Below are 18,405 nucleotides of genomic sequence, written 5' to 3'. Positions count from 1 at the left end.
ATGAACTGCACACACTGTGATGCTCTCCTCCCTAATCTCTGAAAAGACAGTTAAAGAAGGGGCAGCGTTCTCTCACACCCTCTCCTCTTTTCATTCAGTTGTTCGTTTATCCATGTCTATCCGTCGTTCGCTCGGGAGGACCAGACAAAGCCGCAAATGGCATTCCCCTTCACGTTCACTTCCCCTCCTCCTCTCCTCCCATCTTCTTTCTCCCGTATTCATCTCTTATTTTTCTTGCCTCCCATTTACTCCCTGCAATTATGCTGACACGCACTTGTCCACCTCTACCTCTCCTTTTCCTTTTTTACTCTTCCAACATCAGCATTCATCGACTCCCCCACCCCCCTTCATTTTATGTTCAACAAAAACAATTTAACCAAACTATAAACATCCAATATCTCCTCTGTGTGAATAATCCAGTGGTGCACATTCCTTGATTTCTTTTCAATCAACCTGCTAACATTTTATTGTAATGTGCAGGAAAAGGTGCTAAATTATTTATGCCTTGCACAAGATATGTCGGCGCAATCAATGAACATGGATTTAAGCATTTTCTATCCACTTAAAACCTCAACAATCTTTAAATGTTATATTCATATTTATATTATAGCCATATATATATATAAAATATATATATGGCTGTTTCTGTATATTTATATTAACAGAAACAGTCATGTTTTGCTCAATTTCTTTATCCACAGCTTTTCCTACTGTAAACTTATAGCAAATTCCCATCTCACTTACAACAAATTAGATGAGACAAAACACAACACTGTCTCTTTCTGAACATGGTGAACAAATTTCTTGCAAGACAAACTGAGAAGAAGAAAAAGGAGTAGACACATCTTTCATATAATCAGCTGTTGGAAAGGGTTACTGGTATTACCTATGCTAAGAAGAGATCCATTAAATTATCTATGACAGTCTAAAATTACTTGAAATTACATCTTTCTTCAGTGATGTCTAGCAAAGGCAGACATGGCTGACTGGAGAAAGAGAAAATTATGGGTTGTCTTTGCCTTATGCATTATATTACCGGCAACTGCTGTTTCATTAGTGTGGGTGGAGAGACGCAGCTACACCATGTTTCTCAGTGATTACACTGCTCTGACTGTAAACATCACAGATTTTTAAGACTTCCGATGACTCGTCCAATCTTCAAAGACAAATAGCACTCCAGGGCAATTTGTATTGTTCAACCAAATGACTTAGCTACAAGTATGAATCTCCAATTTCCTCCCTTTTCCCTGTTATTTGCAGTCCTTCCCCTCAGTTTATTTTAGAGCATGCACTCATCTAATTTCCCTCTGCTCCCTTCCTCTGCCTGCCTGGCTCCCTCCATTCCTCCCTTTCCTTCTCTGCCTATTTAACTACCATGGCAACAGGTGATGTAGAGACTCTCACAAGACCATGTCTCATTGCAGATAATGCAAACACACGTTCACCCACACTCACATTGTGGCAGGACTCTTTCGATCGGCGAACCATCCAGAAAGTATAGCAACGCTCGCACGAGGAGCGACACAGAGAAAGTGTGAAAGTGAGAACAAAAGAAACTGAGAAGCGTAGGAGAGAGGGTCAAATGAAATGATAGAGATGTAGGTGGGGAGCCAAGAGTGTGACAATGGAGCTGAAGAAGATCACCCACACATGTCCTAACACCATCTAAGCCGCCTGTGCATCCATCTGCTACAACTTGCATCTATGTTTTGAGTATGAGAAAAAAATAAATTTCTAGCATCTGGATAATCTTTGATATTTTGCAGAACATATACATTTGAATAATATATTTATATACGTGTATATATTTAAAACAATACATTTTGAAGGCAGCACGGTGGCACGGTGGTTAGCACTGTTGCCGCACAGCAAGAAGGTCCTGAGTTCAATTCCACCATCAGGCCGGGATCTTTCTGTGTGGAGTTTGCATGTTCTCCCCGTGTTTCCGTGGGTTCTCTCCGGGTACTCCGGCTTCCTCCCACAGTCCAAAGACATGCAACTTGTGGGGATAGGTTAATTGGATAATCCAAATTGCCACTAGGTGTGAATGTGAGTGTGAATGTGGGTGTGAATGGTTGTCTGTCCCTGTGTGTTAGCCCTGCGACAGACTGGCGACCTGTCCAGGGTGTACCCTGCCTCTCGCCCTATGACAGCTGGGATAGGCTCCAGCACCCCCCGCGACCCTGAAAAGCGGAAGTGAATGAATGGATGGATGGACATTTTGAAGTTCATGTTTAGTGTAATAAATTATTTTCATTATGAGGCATCTGTATGAGCATTCCTCAGAGTGCAATTAAATCACATAACTACATAAAAACCTCTGTTAATATCCTGTTTCATGAACGCCCTGTGTTTATTTTAAACTACCACGCCAGAGGAAAAACCATTGTTTCTTTGTTCACTGCCTTCATTTGTTCTGTTTACTATTGTTTTCAGTGCATTTTTTTAATTAATTAAAAAAAAATGTACATGAGAACACCACATAGAAGCAGAAAAAACAATAATGATCACAGCACAGGTATATTGATTACAAGTGATACAGCAATGTAAAAGACGCTGACCTCTAAAAGATCCTGGAAAAATGAGAAGAAGGAGCGGAAGAGGGATTAACTTGGTATCAGATTGAGTGGAATTTTGAGGTTGAAAATACAGCAAACAGAAGCGAAGTGCAAGTTATTGCTTGTTAGCATTAGTATGTGATCTTAGAACATGCTTTTTTAAAAATTATTTTATACCATTCAGTTTTTAAAAAGTGCGCATAAAAAAAGGCTACAATTTTTTGTAGGTTGGTAGTTCTATAGGCAGCAATACACACAAGCGTACTTTTTATGACAAAACATGGTAGAATGTCTGAAAAGCAGTTCAGTTGTTCTTTATAGTTACAAAACTATTCAATAATCCTGTATATATTTTATGTATAAGAGAGCTATTTTTGGAGGATTGAGAGCTGAATGTGGCTCACATAAGTGCACAATTAGTAGCGCTAGAGCTTTTAATGCTGACCTGCAGTGAGCTGAAAACACTAGAGCTGCCTCGTGTTGAGTGGCTTTGCGTGAGAAAGGGATCAATGCTGGTGTGTTTGTGTATGTGTGTATGTTAGTGTGAAGCTGGGTTAAATATCTCTCGCTAGTTGCACACACACATTTCCACACACAGTTCTGTAGCTGGGTCATGCATTCAGATTAAGTCCATAAGACATGGATAACCTATATTAATGTGTTTCCAAGGGAAACATGTCAACTGAACTGATAGACCTCAGTACAGAACCCACACACAGAAATAGGATGATGTGCACTGAGGCATACATGCAGTGGAGGTGATGGATTAACAAACCATGCAAGTACCCCAAAGCTGATATTACATAATCATCTGGAAGGTCTGGAAGAAACAACAGATGGTTGTCATAAACATGGAAAGAAAGGGGGAGAAAGATGGATTTAAGGGGAAAAATGATTTTATATGTTTTAGCTTATTACAGATTACACTATTGCCTTTTTTATTTTTATTAAAAGGACAAAATCATTATAAAAATGTAAAACCTTATGGTAAAGGTGATAGAAGTCCTTTAAAAAGAGAATGATAATTGTTAGGCAATACGGTTTTCTTTTTTTTTTCTTTCTTGCCTGATACTTTAAAACTTTTTCAGCTTCATTTTAAAACAGCATTATTGGTGTAACACACAGACAATGTTATTAGGTTAGGGAATTCAAACAATTATGGTTCTTATTTTCATTGCAAAAATCTGTTTTACTATATTTACAGCAGGGTACAGAGCAGCGTTTGAGAAACGGGAAAATCTCTCCAATCTCTCCTTAAATCTTTCTTTACAAAGCATTGTGAGGCATTGTGAGGGTGAATAAGCATAGTGGAAGCTATGTAGATGGGAACATTGTGCCAAAAAACAGGGCCAGGCAGTGCCTTTGTTCTGCACATAAATAAATGATTGCTTCATTTAGGCTGGTGGCTTCAATAGACTGTCAGAACAAGCAACATAATCAAGTGTTCAATTGAAACAAACAGGAACTTTTAAACTGAATGAGGACCTGTCTCTCTCTTGGGGAGTGAATAGGGTAATAAGCCTCTTCAAATGCTCTGAACATGCACACACTAACACACACGGCATAGCACAAACTCAACCAACCCATCACATGCTCACAAACGCACTTCTATAACAACTAATTCCCTCTTTCGTATTCACATATGCACAAAGTTTAAAAAACAAAACAAAAAAACAGCTCGCACTTAAGCACAACAAGCCTCCAACTCACTAGATTTGGCATGCACACACACACTTTCTGTTGCAGGGACCTGGTAGCCCCAGTGTGGTCGTTCTTAAACAGAGCAGTCTTATTTTGAACGACAGGACCCCATGGTGAGAGAAACACAAACAGCGGAGACAGTAGAGTCTAAAGTCTTTACACAACCTGTCACTCTGTCAGAATTTCCCTCCATTTAGTTTCTGACATTCTCTTTCTGCTCTACTGCCCCACATATTTTCTTCTTTAACCCTTTATCCCTTTCTTCTACCTCCAGTTCTTTTGGTGACCTCAACGGATTAAACTACCTCTGCAGCACACATGCGCCCAAATGTTTGCTCACCACATCTGAGTTTAGGGTATCATGATAAAGGTGTAAAATGGGAATTTAACCCCACATGGATGCATGTATATAAGCATTAGATCATTTCAAACTGGCTGCCCTCCTGAACTAGGTTATAAAACAAAGGTGTTGTTGTGGTATAGGAAAAGCTCTTAAGCATCTTTTCGTAATAATTAAGTATGCAAAGACCTGCTTGTCACTTCATCATATTCACACTATTGTTGCCTTTGAGCTTACAACTGACCTCATGCTTGAATATATGTTTTACAGATTACACAGAATATATTAACAACCCAAACTCCAGTCAAATAGTAGTTCTTAACATTGTTGGACATTTTTTAAATACCTGTCTAAATAAGCTGGATTCAGCAGTGGATTAAAAGGAATTCAGTGCTTAGCAACGAGTTTAGGAAAACTATTCAGCCTCTCTCTCTTCTCAGTCTGAATGCTGCATAACCCTGAGGAGTGAAAAAAGAAAAACCCAAAAATGCTCCACCAGCTTTTATCGGAAATACGTTTAAGATGTCAGCACTAGTTCATAAATGTCATTTGCTGTAGCAAAGAAAAGTGACTTCTGGTCAGTTGCATACTAAGAAGAGTAATAAAACTGAAGTAAATAAAAACAAGTTCTCTGCCTAAAAGTGATTTCTCCAAAATGCATGATTTTGTGGTGTAAGCCTACTAAACGACCAATATAATTTTGGTTTAGATGCACTATGCTATACTGTAGAGTAAAACAAGGCTTTCTTTAAATCTCTCTTAAAATTAAATATATCGAATGATATTGCATGAGCTTTACCAACTTAAAAGTGATTCTATACAACAGGAACAAAAAAGAAAATTAGATGATGTAAGTAGGAGGATAAGAAAACAACAAAACAATAAAACAAATACAATACCACAGAATAAAACAGGGCAGACAGGGGTCAGTTATAATAAATCAAATAGCAATCAATATCAATTTTATTGACATAGCAACAAATTACAATAGTAGTCGCCTCAAGGTGCTTTATTTTGAAAAGGTAAAGACCCTACAATAATAGGACAGAATTAAAAGTTAAATAGGTATAGTAGGTAAGAGGCGATAAAGATTTTCTATTGTTGTGGCACTGGAGCTGAAACTGATGTTAGATTAAGTGTTCAGTGTGCAGAAGGTCTACATTATCCATTAATTATCCATAGCCATTCACCACAGCCACGGCCATTTGATGACCTCTGTGTCAGGCGGTGTGTTGATTCATGCAGCATCAGCAATGACAAGTTCCCCCAGTGAGTTAACATGGATGTTTTCCAACAGCTAGTAATTCAATATTCAGACCTCAGAAACGCTAATTCTTAGTAACATCTCTGTGATTACACTGAATTTCAGTGGCAACTAGAGCAATCACTCCACATTTATTTTTACCACTCAGAATAATGTTCTATGTCACCCAAAAAATCCCGAAGCCAGGTACAGTCACACTCTGGTCTGGCAATTTGTGAGTGTGGCAACATGAAGCACAGTCAGCTGCACGCACTCTGCTCCTTCTTCTCACCGTGCAATTACTGACCATGTTATAAAATAACAAAAATGCCGGACTGAGTGTTTTGACATTTCTTGTTTTAACTTTACATTTAGTAAAAAAAAAAAAGAATCATTTTGATATTGAAAACTGCTGATAGACGTGAATGACCTCTGACCTAAATTCCATCAAAATTAAATGCAAAACTAATAACTTGAAGGGTAACTCTCTGATCAAGCATCAGAGAGACATCTGAGCTCTGATGGCCTCAGGCACAGCAGTTGTATTATGAGGCATAGTTATTTATTTATATATATAACAAAAGATCTGTTTCATGGCCAGCTCAGTTTTCTTTAGCTGCAACCAAACATCCTCTCTGTCATGCCACCTTTCTTTACATCCACAGCAGATATACTATATACAAATCAACATAAAGTCTGTAGAAATAATATAGTTTTAACCCACTTTGCAGTGTCATAGTTTCCATGTCTGAAAGTAAGGAGGATGTGCTTGGGTAAACGAGAAGACATCCATGTGCCGCCCAATCTGTTATGACCACGCAGACTTGTCAATGCAGAAATGCACTAAAATTCCCCAACAATTTATGTCTCCTCCGAGTGTGCATAAAAACAGTTATGAAAACAACTATTCATCTGTGGTGTCCACAGCTGTCCCCCTGTATGTCCACAAGCAAATATAATCCCAGCCTTGACTGCTTCAGTAAGGGGATCTGGTGGGTCTGTTATGGGATGGTTCCACTTGTCCCCTCAATGTGAAGGTTCGCTGGAAAGCAAAATGTTTTTCTAACTGATCACTTTCATTTAATAATGAAACATTTCTATAATGGTGGAAGTAGTCTCTTGCAGGTTATCAATGCCCCCTACATAGAGACAGAGTGTCAAAAAAGCCTTAATATGTAAAGCCAGAATTTGAACTGCCCTTCATAGTCACTACTGCTCAACCCAGTTAAAAACCTAAGGATGGTTGGGTAGTGACTTCATCACTGGTGCAATGAAGCAGCTCGGGCAGCAAATGGTAACCCAACACCTTACTAAGATTGCAGATGTTGTTTTTCCCTGTAATTTATAACGTGTCTGTAATTTTAGGGAGACTTTTTCAGGAAATAAATCTCCACTTTTAAGGAAAACCCCAGATTAAGTTAGAGCCATGTTATCAGTTTCCATCTCTTAGTGATGATACTCAATCCCTGTGATGTCATATGTCTGAACTGTGTCTAACATGCACAGACCTCAAGTACCACGTCGTCTGGGAGCCCTATCATGCTGCGGCAGATGGACAGTATAGATTGGATTCCTAAGTGACAATGCAGACACAAAAGCATGGAAACATGTGAGCGCATGCAACAACACTCCCAATGAAATATTTTCATTTGTTACCCAAGCACCCTTTTCCCATTTTAAAATTCATCTCCTTACTCTTAAAAAACCCCTCCTTATATTCTGACTTTCCCATCAAGTTTGATCATGTTTAATTGACTATTGTGGCAGATGGGATGGCCGACGGTCTGTGGGACTCAATGTCATCATTGTGGAACTGAGCGAGAGATTAGCAGTTAGTTAGCACTAGTGAGAGATGACAGCTGGCGCGGTTAACCTCCCCTCTTTCTGCCTCTCTCTCTCCCCCTCTCTCACACACACTCAAACAGGAAATGCTGGAGTTGAATCAGCCCTTAGCCAGGCTCAGCAATTATACACATGAAACATACTGATCAGTACTTAGAGCTTGTCAATGAAGCGCTAAATAAATGTGTCCTGGATTTATCATGAACACATTCTGGGAAGATCCTTTTACGGCTCTGCTTTTAACTTAAAAAGGAAGGAAAAGGTTATATTTTCAGCGTCAATCAAGTCTCCAGACTCTCCGAATGTACAACAGAGGACCATTTCAAATACAAAAATGTCTCTAAAATCCAGCTCTGTGACTCAGAGAAGCTTGACTGACAACAGACAGGATCATAACATGACAGCTCACTGCTTGTCTGCTTTGCAAGAAAGCCAAGACACGAAAGCTTTGCCACTGAGGCAGAGAAAACATTCATCATGTGATTTGACCCGAAAAAATGACTACAACAGCTGCTTAGAATGGCTCCAGTTTCATTAAGGCATCTGAAGTGCTTCACGCAGCTTTGGCAGCAGTTGTTTATTTTACATTTTGTTACAAGAAAAAAAAAATCCCAAATGGACACACACCTGATGATGCTTCTTAATGAATCACTTCTACTTGTCCAGTTATTAAATAATTTCTGAACTCTTGCAAAAGCCTGAAACCAGAACTAGTTCTGGTCGTCTAATCTTTGTTAAAATGTACTGATGCTATGCAGGAAGGAAAATGCCAAATTAGGCAGATACTTGAGCCTTAAAACCTCTTCAAGTGCCAAAAAAGACCCCCAGTTTTCTCTTTGGTCTTTGCAGTTTGTTTGCCAGAAGGATTACACAAAAGCTACAAAGTTACATTTCACAAAACTACTTGGAGTGGTGAAGCATAGGCAAAAGAAAGAGAAACCCAATAAATTTGGTGTAAAGCTGGAAAATGGTAAACTGGCCCAGGGATTCTCTCTTTAAGCATCCTTTTAGTATAAATATAATTATGCAGACAAAGAACATTCATGTGTTTACCCCACTGTTTTGCTGCTGGTGAACAGCTGCTGAGAGCAGAAAGTTCAACTAATAATGCTATAACACAAATGGCAGGGTAATTTAATCATCCCAGTAAGGGTTTTCTTGGAAAAGAGAAAAGCTGTAGTGGCTGTAAGGTATGTGGGCACTCAAGAATCTGCAGAAATTGTGTTTATTACTTCAAATTTTAAGAATTTCATAGAGTCTGTAAAATGACTTAATGTGCCAACACGTTATAGCTTTCAAATAAGGATGCCAGCATTGGAACAATAGGAACATTTGAGGAGTGGAAATGCAACACAAAATTCACCATCAAGTTCTGGTACTCCAGTTTTATATATCACGATACTAGACTAACCAAAGCACACAATCAAAAATTGTAATCACTACCAAATAAAGTACAAATGCAATTTCAAGATGGCTCACAAACTGAGCACTAACACACATGCCCATAAACACCAGCATATGCATATATATCCCTGTGAGCACACACGTTTGTATTATGCAGCCAGTGTCCAACGAGATATTATTAAATTACCTCCAGGGATCCCACCAGGACTACCATGCCTGGTCACAGCAGACCAGAGAAGGGAAGCTAACAGGGCTCATGTTGCTACTCAACCATCTTCAGAAAGCTGTCTCTTCCATGACTGCAGGGAGACTGAGGGTGTCAGTTACTTGGCTCCTTCATCTGGGTCAAATCAAGTTCAACAACAGACGCTTCTCACAATCTTTAACACAGCATGTTTTGACATGATGCTTGGGAGTTGACTTGATATAAACAGTTGCATGCTCCTTAATGTGCTGAATGAATCCTATGACTGTAGGAGTATTAGAATCCATTCAAAACACATTTCTGTCAATCCAGAATAAAGCTGTTTTTCCTAATCCCCTTATTCTTTTAAAGAGAAATAACAAGCGTATGACAGCAGCGAGTCTGACAGTCTCCTGCACAACATATCCTGACATAAAATACACCAGAAATCCCTTTCTTTGATCTAATATTAAGAGGGCAAAACAGAGAATTTGGGCTTGCGCTTTTGCCTGACATTCATCTTGTTTTGACATGGGAAAATATTAACTAAACATGAACTAAAAATAAAAATCCCCAAAGATTAAACATGCAAAAAGCACAGCCAGCATAGGCCTTCTTCAAATTCATCTGCTTTTCAACAGGGGTAATTTAATACGCCAACTATGAACAGCTGGAGGCAGATTTAATTCAACTGATTGTATGCATTACTGTTCCATGTTTTTAAACCACAGACCACCAGTTGCAAGGCAGCCAAAACATGGGTAAAAGTATGCCAAACAGCACGTGTAATGGGATTTCATTCTACAGCCCTGGAAATTTGTAAAAACCCCAAACCGACCAAAGGACTGCAGAGTATAACGACTTGGCCTGAATTTTCCCCTAAAAGAGACTTGAACATGTCTATAAGGATTTTACCTTTTTGTTTGCAGTAAATTATCCTTTTCATCATTCCTCTTTTTAACAGGGAATTACTAAGCAGCACTAAAGTAATTTAATATACCCAAACAAGTCCACATCCCAAGTACAGTGGTATATGTTGCCTGTGGTACTAAAAAAAAATAGTTGCTACAAGCAAGTAATTGTGCAGTCACCAAGAAACACCTTTCTTGCTCTTCGGGAGTAACAAAAGAGTAGGAAAGGGAGGTAACACGATACAGATGGATAGTGTGAGTCTACTATTGCTCTCAGACAGTGTGTAACACAGTACTCTTTGCCACTCTATTGCTTAAAACCGATGCCCTTAAACAAAGAAGTATTTCTTTGGAAATAAATTCCATAACCACCATATTGAAATATATTTTATTGCTGCTAATTATGCCTGTATGATGTAAGGAAAACTTTGTAATGGTGACATGATTCTCATTATATATAGTGTGCATATTAGCTGACCAGTTTGTATGTCTAACTGATCCCAAACATTGAAAAGCCTATAACAAGTGAATTAAAAAAATTAATTAAAAAATAAATAAATAAATAATTTTTTATATATATATGAAAGAAAAATGTGAATGCATGGAGCGTGTGAATGAAAATTACTGCTCTTATTCACTGCATTTTAGACTGCATTTTGCAAGGTGTTTATTGAGAATGTTTATACTGACAGGACAATGAAAATAAGCTGTATTGGTTAGCAGTACAGCAGATCAGATAGCACCTTTTGTCTCTCAGCTACTACTCAGAGTGCCTGTGTGACAATGCAATATGCATTCATCATCTGTCTCTACGTGGAACGGCTTTCAGTACTGTCCAGAGTACCTGTGTGTTACTGTAGCTGGATGATAAAGGAAATAGGTAAATTGCACAACTGTTTTTGGTTCACAATTTGGGTAGAGTTGTGTTTGCAAATAATGCACAATTTTCCTTTATACTTTGATTAAGGAAATAAAAATCATTAAATTGCCTGGGAACACCTCGGGGTTCCCCAAGAGGAGCTGGAAACATTGATTGTGACAGGAACATCTGCACAGATCATTTAGCCTGCAGCCATCTGACTCCAGATAAACAGTGAAACATGGAAGATAGATGGATGAATAAATAAACTGCCCAAGTTGGTTTGTTTCACTGACCATACAAAAATACCTTTACTTGACAATGATGCTCGTTATACTGTGTGTGAAATCCTTTTGTCCTGAGCCTGACATCACACCACAGTGTGAAACTACCAGCTGTTGCTTTGTAGCCATTTAGCATTTTACACCTTGTCAACAAGACCTGTGCTACATGTTAGGACAATCTATACCAAAAAAAAAAGCAAACCCCCCCCCCCAAAAAACAAAACAAAACAAAACAAAAAAAAAATCATGTAATCTCAAATCTCTAATTTACTGCATCAGATAACCAATTTCCCTGTGTATTGTGACACAAATGAAGGACTCTCACACACAGACACACACATATATAAGCATACCTCCATTGCTAGTGCAGCAGTCTGCTGGTCATAGTGGTTCAGAAGATTGGGCATGAATGTTGTGTTGTAAGGCAGATCCTGGCACATTCTCAGTCTGATGGGCTCACAGGTAAACTCACTGTGGCTCTCGATGGACTCCACATGAATGGCATAGGCAGGTGTAACCAGGGAGAAGACCAGCAGGAAGACAGGCATGAAGAAATAATGGATTGGAAACCTTAGTATGCAATCAGTCGTTGCAGTTTTTGGAAAGGTGTTTCTTACATATCCTCTTCCAAGAGGTGTTTGCATCTTAAATGTAGACATTTCTCCACAGCATCTCAGAGCAATGATATTATAATGCAGTAAACCATTACACAGGCAATCTGTGAAGGAAATAGGTCCATTTTTTGTCCCAGTAGTGGTGCTAAAGCAATAGATCCACATTAGAGAACGAAAAATCCACAAAATGGGTACGCTCCCGTATGGTGCTGCTCTTTCTCACAGTCTTCACATTTGCCGGCAACTGTTGTATGTGCTCTTCTGGGTCTGAACTGTCACTTAAAAATCATTATATGATTTTCCTCCACCTCCTGATGGTTCCATTGTCAAAAACAAATCCCACCTCCAAACGGAGAGTATGTCCCACTCTCAGCCTTCTGCTGGAGGTCTCTTTTATTCTTCTTTCGCCCTTGAAAATGTTCAGCTTCTTAATTCATTTCCAGACACATTTCAAAGAACAAACCAACCCTTTCTATGACAAATAACATGGAATTGTTTTGTTGTTGTTTTTTAATTCATTAGCCAGAGAAAATTTTGTTATTTCAAAAATAAATTGCCACACTGGTTTAGATCCATCAAGCAGGTCCTGCAGAATAAAAATACAAAGATTTTAATTAAAATCTGGTATTGTCCCTCACCAGCCACACCCTACTCTATACAAGCGTCGAGGTTTAAATATCTCATAAAATCCACTAATATGTGCAGGATTGTTGTGTTTTCCTGACACAATGAGTGATAGTATAATTTAGAGATAGTGTCTTGGCTTGTCTCTGTGTTTTTAGTGATTTTCGTCTATGAGTGTTCTGTCAGTGTGTTTACGCTGCAGACAACTGAAAACACGTTCAAAGCAAACCTCGGTAGTTACTCTCGTTCAAAGCCGCTAATGCGAACGTTACACCTGCAGAACATCTGACACTCCCCCCGCCCCCACTGCAGTGTTTGTGAGAGGTTGGCCGGGCAACAGTAACGCACACCTGCGATGTTTCACACGCGCACACAGTAAACTTCAGACACGCATCATTCAAATAAAGCAGAACCCAGCATCGCGCCTTTTAATTCGCACGTGCGTGAATTGCTCCCAGTCGGTCGTTAGGCACGAGCTAACTTGCTTCAACGCTCATAGCTAGCTAGCGTTATCGCTATTAAATTGGTAACTACTTCAAGCGAACACCTGTGTAACCGTGGGGCACTGCCCTTAACGTTAGCTTCCTTCTCCTCCACGCCGGGTGGAAAAGCTGGCTGTTTTTAAGGGGGGAACAAATCTTTAAAGGTGGGCTTCAGTGCGGCATCTTCGCCGCGTTAAGGCAAAGCGCTCACACGGTGGTGACACGCCAGGATCACAGCTTATCAATCCGTTTGTCACCGCAGTGTCTTCAGCCCAGCAGCAGCAGTAGGGCGCTTCCTCTAATTAACGCATTTTCCTTGAAGTCTGCCTGCCTTGCTCGTGAACACTCAATTATGAGTCGGCAGCACAGTTACGGTCTAACATCACAGTAATAAATGATTTACCTTGTGTGTAAAACACCGAGCGGTCCTCTGCTCCACCGGCTCCGTTCACTGCAGCAGCTCGTTTGTTTCCCTGTTTGCAGCTGGTTTGACTGAGGCGCGCAGTCGACATGTCGGGACCGCGGATTCGACGTGACCGCGCAAAGACTCGACTAAATTGGCCCCACAGGAGGCTGTGCGTGTGGGCTTTCTGCAGATGTAGAACTAAATGGTACAAAACACCTCATGAAGACAGTATGCTAAGTTTAGAAACAAAATGCATTGAAATTTTAAAAAAAAATCTGAATTGTAATGAGTTTTTTTTTTTAAACTGTTGTATTCGCCACAATTCAAACATGAAGCTAACAAACAACAAAGATTATTACTCTTCGTGTTAATCTCGTGGTTTCATATAAGCCTATGTGTCCGGTGTGACACACGCAGATTTGTTTTGATTGTATCAGTCAACACAGTGTCAATATTTATCCCCGATAGCCTCAGGATTAGTGAGCTATGATTCCCTTCCACACAATTGAACATGCCAGTAGATTAACCGTTTCATGGTTGATCTGATCTGATCCCCTCTGTCGTTGAGTCAGTGTGTGCAGCTTAGACTGCTGGCCCACATTCTGGCTTTCAGCTCCTAATATAACACTACTTAACATATAACCAGAGTACTCTAAATGCACAAAGACAGTCCAAGCACACAGCTTTAAGTCCACATTATGTTTAATTGATACAGAATAAAGTATGTGTGTGAAATGCATGGGCTTAAAAAAATTCTGGACACTACTTAAAATGATTACTGCTTACTTCAAATGTATGACCACCAATAAAAAGTTTACTTTTTTAAAAAAAGCATACTCAATTTAATCTCACTACAGTTTTAGTTTAAAATCTCTTTGAAACATGTTTTCTCAGAATTTAAGCAAAAAGCTGACAAATAATAATGTAATTAGAAAAAGAATATATAAAAACACTTTATAATGCATATTAAATACAGTACAACCACACCAATGGCATGTTCAGCAAGCAAATAGGGTTCTCCATCCCAAGATGCTCATTTCAGTTACCTTTACAATTATCTTTCAATACAACAAATTTCCAATCTACATAACATCTTCATCATAGGTTTCCAATTTGCATAAACAGCAAGACTTCATTTTCTGTGGTCCGCTGAAGGCATCTTAAATGCAGCACAGTGGATTAATTCATCTGTACAAACAGTAAAACACTAAATATATTGCGAAAAGCTATATGTCTCTGAAATAAGCATACATGCTAAAACATACTTGAGTTAATCTAAAAACATTGTTGCTGGTTTTTCCTTCATGAACAAAGGTTTCATCGTATTGGCACACTTAAAACCCAAACAGTCAAGTAGGGGTACAGGACTGAAATCATTCTTTATATCTTACTTTGTACCTGTATATATTGTCTCTTACATTGGCATGAACGCTGAATCCTATCAGTCAATAGGGGGTTTTTTTTGTGATGTGTTCACTAAATTAACATTAATTAGGCACACAAAGTGGAGCTGTGAGCAGCCAACTGTAGTAAACTCATTCCATTCCTGCACTACATTACTGGAGTAACACTACCCTAAATGACTGTAGAAGAAATAGTTCAGTCTGTGCAGAGATGCAGTCATGCTTTTTGGGATTTAGCCTTCTTAGATGTGCTTGCTACTTGTTGTTTAGTTACAGTTCGGAATTCGCACGCTCTCCAATCAGGTGTCGGCTGTGAGGAGAGCACTGGGCCTCTTCCTCCAACTAGAACAGAGAATGACACAAAAGACGAGGCATGATGAGACGAGTATGAGCGGTTTTGGTTTTTGCAATATGACAGAGTGAGCGCGGATGTCTACAGGTAGCCTTTATTTAAAGGATGGCTGAGTGAGAAGGAGTAACAATGAATAACTTCTGTGTCAGACTTATGTGTGTGTATGTTTGAGTCACACAACAAAGTTATACCCCTCAAGCATATTCATCTGGCCCACACAAAGATACACACCTGCTCTTTGATGTAGTTGTTCTTGCAGGGTGGCAGCCCCCTGAGAGCCAGTCCCACCATGAAGCACCACACTGACAGTCCCACTTCAACTGCCGAAAACACTGCACAGGGGATCCACAGAGCCAGGGTGGTGTCCTGAGAGATGGGAGGTGGTGGAAAGGAGAAAATGTGAGATAAATGTTGATCCTTTCTCATGTCATGCTTTAAAAAATAAAATAAAATCATGTTTTACACTGAGGGAAGGGAACTTCAAACTCACATAGATCCTTGTAGTATCAAATGGACATCGGACACCAATAGGTGACCGAGCATTGATGGGCACCTGTGTGTCACTGCAACCGACCATCAAACCCTTCCCATCGTGGGCAATTGTGACACCAATGGCAAAGAGAAGTCCGACACAACATGCTGCTGAGAGCAAAGCATTCAGGATTGATGCAGTCAGGAGGCCTATTTGCTGAAAATAGATAGTACAAAGAAATTACATATATGAGGGGATGTGCAAAGTGTCAGTGACTGAAGTGATCATATTGGTAGATGAAGTCAAATTAAATTCTTACCACTTTGAGCACATTAAGGTTCCTTGACACCACAATGGCAATAATCCCAGTTGCAATACTCTGTAACATTCAAATCATGAGATAAGATGAGATCAGTCTTTAAGCTTTGCACAGTACAGGGTTTATTAAGTTACCAGCAATTAAATGAATGCATTAAATCCTGTAGAAGAAGAACTTAAAATTTAAAACAAACAGGCTCTTTAACAGAAGTTAGGCCCATTATTGAAAAGTAAAAAATATCTGGTAACTTCTACTTCCTGTCTTACTTGTACACTCTTAAAATATGAAAGAAAACAAAGTTAATATCTTCTTATCCCCAACAAGTTTATGTGGTACATGACTGTAATTGTAATGAGGTCTGCCCCGAAGGGACAAGTAGCTGTTTTGAAGAACCGGCTCTCCTGTAATCAGCAAGTTCAGTCTTGATTGCTTAGAAACATACTCAACACTATCACTGAGGTAAAGTTAAAAAAGAAATAAAAATAAATCACCCGAGTGAGCTTTTGATGTTCTCATGCATCAAACAAGCGGAACTGCTGATATAAAAGTGATTGCAGATAGCTCTGTGTGATAAAAACTTTAAAGTAAAATGTTTTGATGAAGGCAGAAACTCCTGGAGGTTTAATGTCGCTTGGTTCACAACATGCTCATTTGAAGTGCCAAGTTGACTTTAAAACACAAAAAGAAAACCACTGACTCACCAGCAAGCCCGAGGTGACGGAGATGATGTTGGTCACGGTGTATTCAGTAGAAATTTGCTGGCTGGGTTTGGAAATGTGGCGGAGAATGCTGCCATGGACAATGGCGCCAAAGATGAAGTTTATATGGCCGATGATTATAAGGGCCAACCCCTTCCTCATCAGCCTCCTTGGCCCTTTGTCCTTATCTGAAAGTAAAACTTTCGATTACTAACTGGCACGTACAGAAACGTAACAGTGGGTGGTTTGATTGTTAATATAACTTATGGGAGATGAATCTACCTATTCCATACAAAAACAATAGACTTGTTATATCACATAGAAATGCTGTCCAGTCTTGGTTTTGCTAAAATTACAACCATCTCTAGAATAAAACCTACTGTGACACTCAGGCCTGGAGAAAGGCTTCCATCCTGGCTTCCTATACGTTTTAGAATTGATCTTTACAGTTATTTTAAAGCTTGCCTCAGTTTGGCCCCGGGTTACTTCCGCTGACCCCAGATTAGCATACTTGCAGATGACACTTTTGTCATCAGGGCCTCTTGTCTTTAGCCTACCTGAGGATATCAGGCTTGCAGAATCAGTGACTTCCTTTAAATTGCTTCTTAAAACTCATTCTAACAGACTTAATTTTACATGATTCTATTACATGTGAACTATTTTATTTTCTAGCTAGCAAATTCATTACTTCATGTATATATTCCTTTTGTTGTATGCGTGGCATTCAGATTAAACCTACCCTTTGAGTATTACTCGTCCACAGTTATGTCAGAGAACCTGCTTTTAACTGTAGTATATAAATTATTTACATTTTTTACAGCTTCACAATTAAAAAAATATTTATAAATAAATGACTTGGATAATATGCATACAAAGCCGATAAATCAGTTAGTTAATCAACCTGTCAGCTCTCTCTGGTGGACAAACTAAGTACTTTAATGTTTAATGTTAATGCGGTTTCTTTTGACAAAACAATCTGAGCTAAAACAGCTAACACTGGTGTGGCTGTGCAGCTCTTTGTGTCTCTCTTCACAATGTAATGTCTGTAAAGTCTCACCCATTTTTTAAACCCTTTTATCGACCCATTTACCTCTTCGTGCGTTTTATACACATGTGGTGAAAACTGCCCCCCCCCCAACTAAAACATTTATTATTATTATTATACATTCTGTACGTCATAACGAGTAACAGCAAACACGGGTGAAACAAGAACTATGAGCGACCACTGGGCCAGAGATTGGAGTTAGCGCGGACGAACGACGTGCTTCCTTTTACTCGATTACTTATTCGAGTTGCCATCACTTCTCTGATTGTTTAAAAAGCCAATTTCCACTATTAATAAGTTAAAATAAAGCAATAGAGAAACTGGTGGCTAATATATAGATTAGGCAAACTTTTACAAATGAATCCACACAGCAGCTGTAGGCCTGGTGGTCAGGTATATACCCGCAGGTAAGATGGAAAATAACATCGGGAGGAAGTCGTTACTATGCAGTCTACGGTGGTTTTTACAGCACCTGAATACAATCGCAGGCAAACTCACCAAAAGTGCACATCTCTCAGCAGGGAACGACGTTTTTCTGTGAATAATGTCCAGAGTTTTCGGGCTACAGTTCAACAGCACGATAGCAGAAACTCCAAACCACACGTATGCCCCTATAGTACTTCCTGTATGACGTCACCGATCTCACCTGTGTACAATCTGCACC

General features: G+C 39.3%; 2 protein-coding genes across 5 annotated transcripts in view; both read right to left on the bottom strand.

The window, feature by feature from the left end:
- The window catches only part of LOC309717316 (frizzled-3-like), a 30,347-nt gene extending 16,739 nt beyond the window's left edge, over positions 1-13,608 (bottom strand). The window contains exons 1-3 of one of the 4 annotated variants that reach the window (XM_082551781.1): positions 13,450-13,608; positions 11,680-11,814; positions 7,351-7,415 (exon numbers count right to left, since the gene is read on the bottom strand). In XM_082551781.1, coding sequence (XP_082407907.1) covers positions 7,351-7,383 — 33 coding nt within the window. In that variant the 5' untranslated portion in view covers positions 7,384-7,415; positions 11,680-11,814; positions 13,450-13,608. Of the gene's footprint in view, positions 1-7,350; positions 7,416-11,679; positions 12,527-13,449 lie in introns of all 4 variants that reach the window. The other 3 variants (XM_082551780.1, XM_082551779.1, XM_082551782.1) reach the window with 3 other exon arrangements.
- A 528-nt stretch (positions 13,609-14,136) lies between these two features.
- On the bottom strand, positions 14,137-18,405 carry krtcap3 (keratinocyte associated protein 3). The gene is made up of 6 exons (XM_082542734.1): positions 18,240-18,405; positions 16,700-16,884; positions 15,999-16,058; positions 15,698-15,895; positions 15,439-15,573; positions 14,137-15,197 (listed from the first exon to the last, which is right to left on the bottom strand). Exons 1-6 carry the CDS (start codon positions 18,250-18,252, stop codon positions 15,126-15,128), a joined length of 663 nt encoding a protein of 220 aa, XP_082398860.1. The 5' UTR covers positions 18,253-18,405; the 3' UTR covers positions 14,137-15,125.

This window comes from Aulonocara stuartgranti, assembly GCF_965226115.1.
Source record: "Aulonocara stuartgranti genome assembly, chromosome: 1".
Taxonomy (NCBI): Eukaryota; Metazoa; Chordata; class Actinopteri; order Cichliformes; family Cichlidae; genus Aulonocara; species Aulonocara stuartgranti.
The sequence above is the reverse complement of the archived record's forward strand: the minus strand, read 5'-3'. Positions and strand labels throughout refer to the sequence as shown.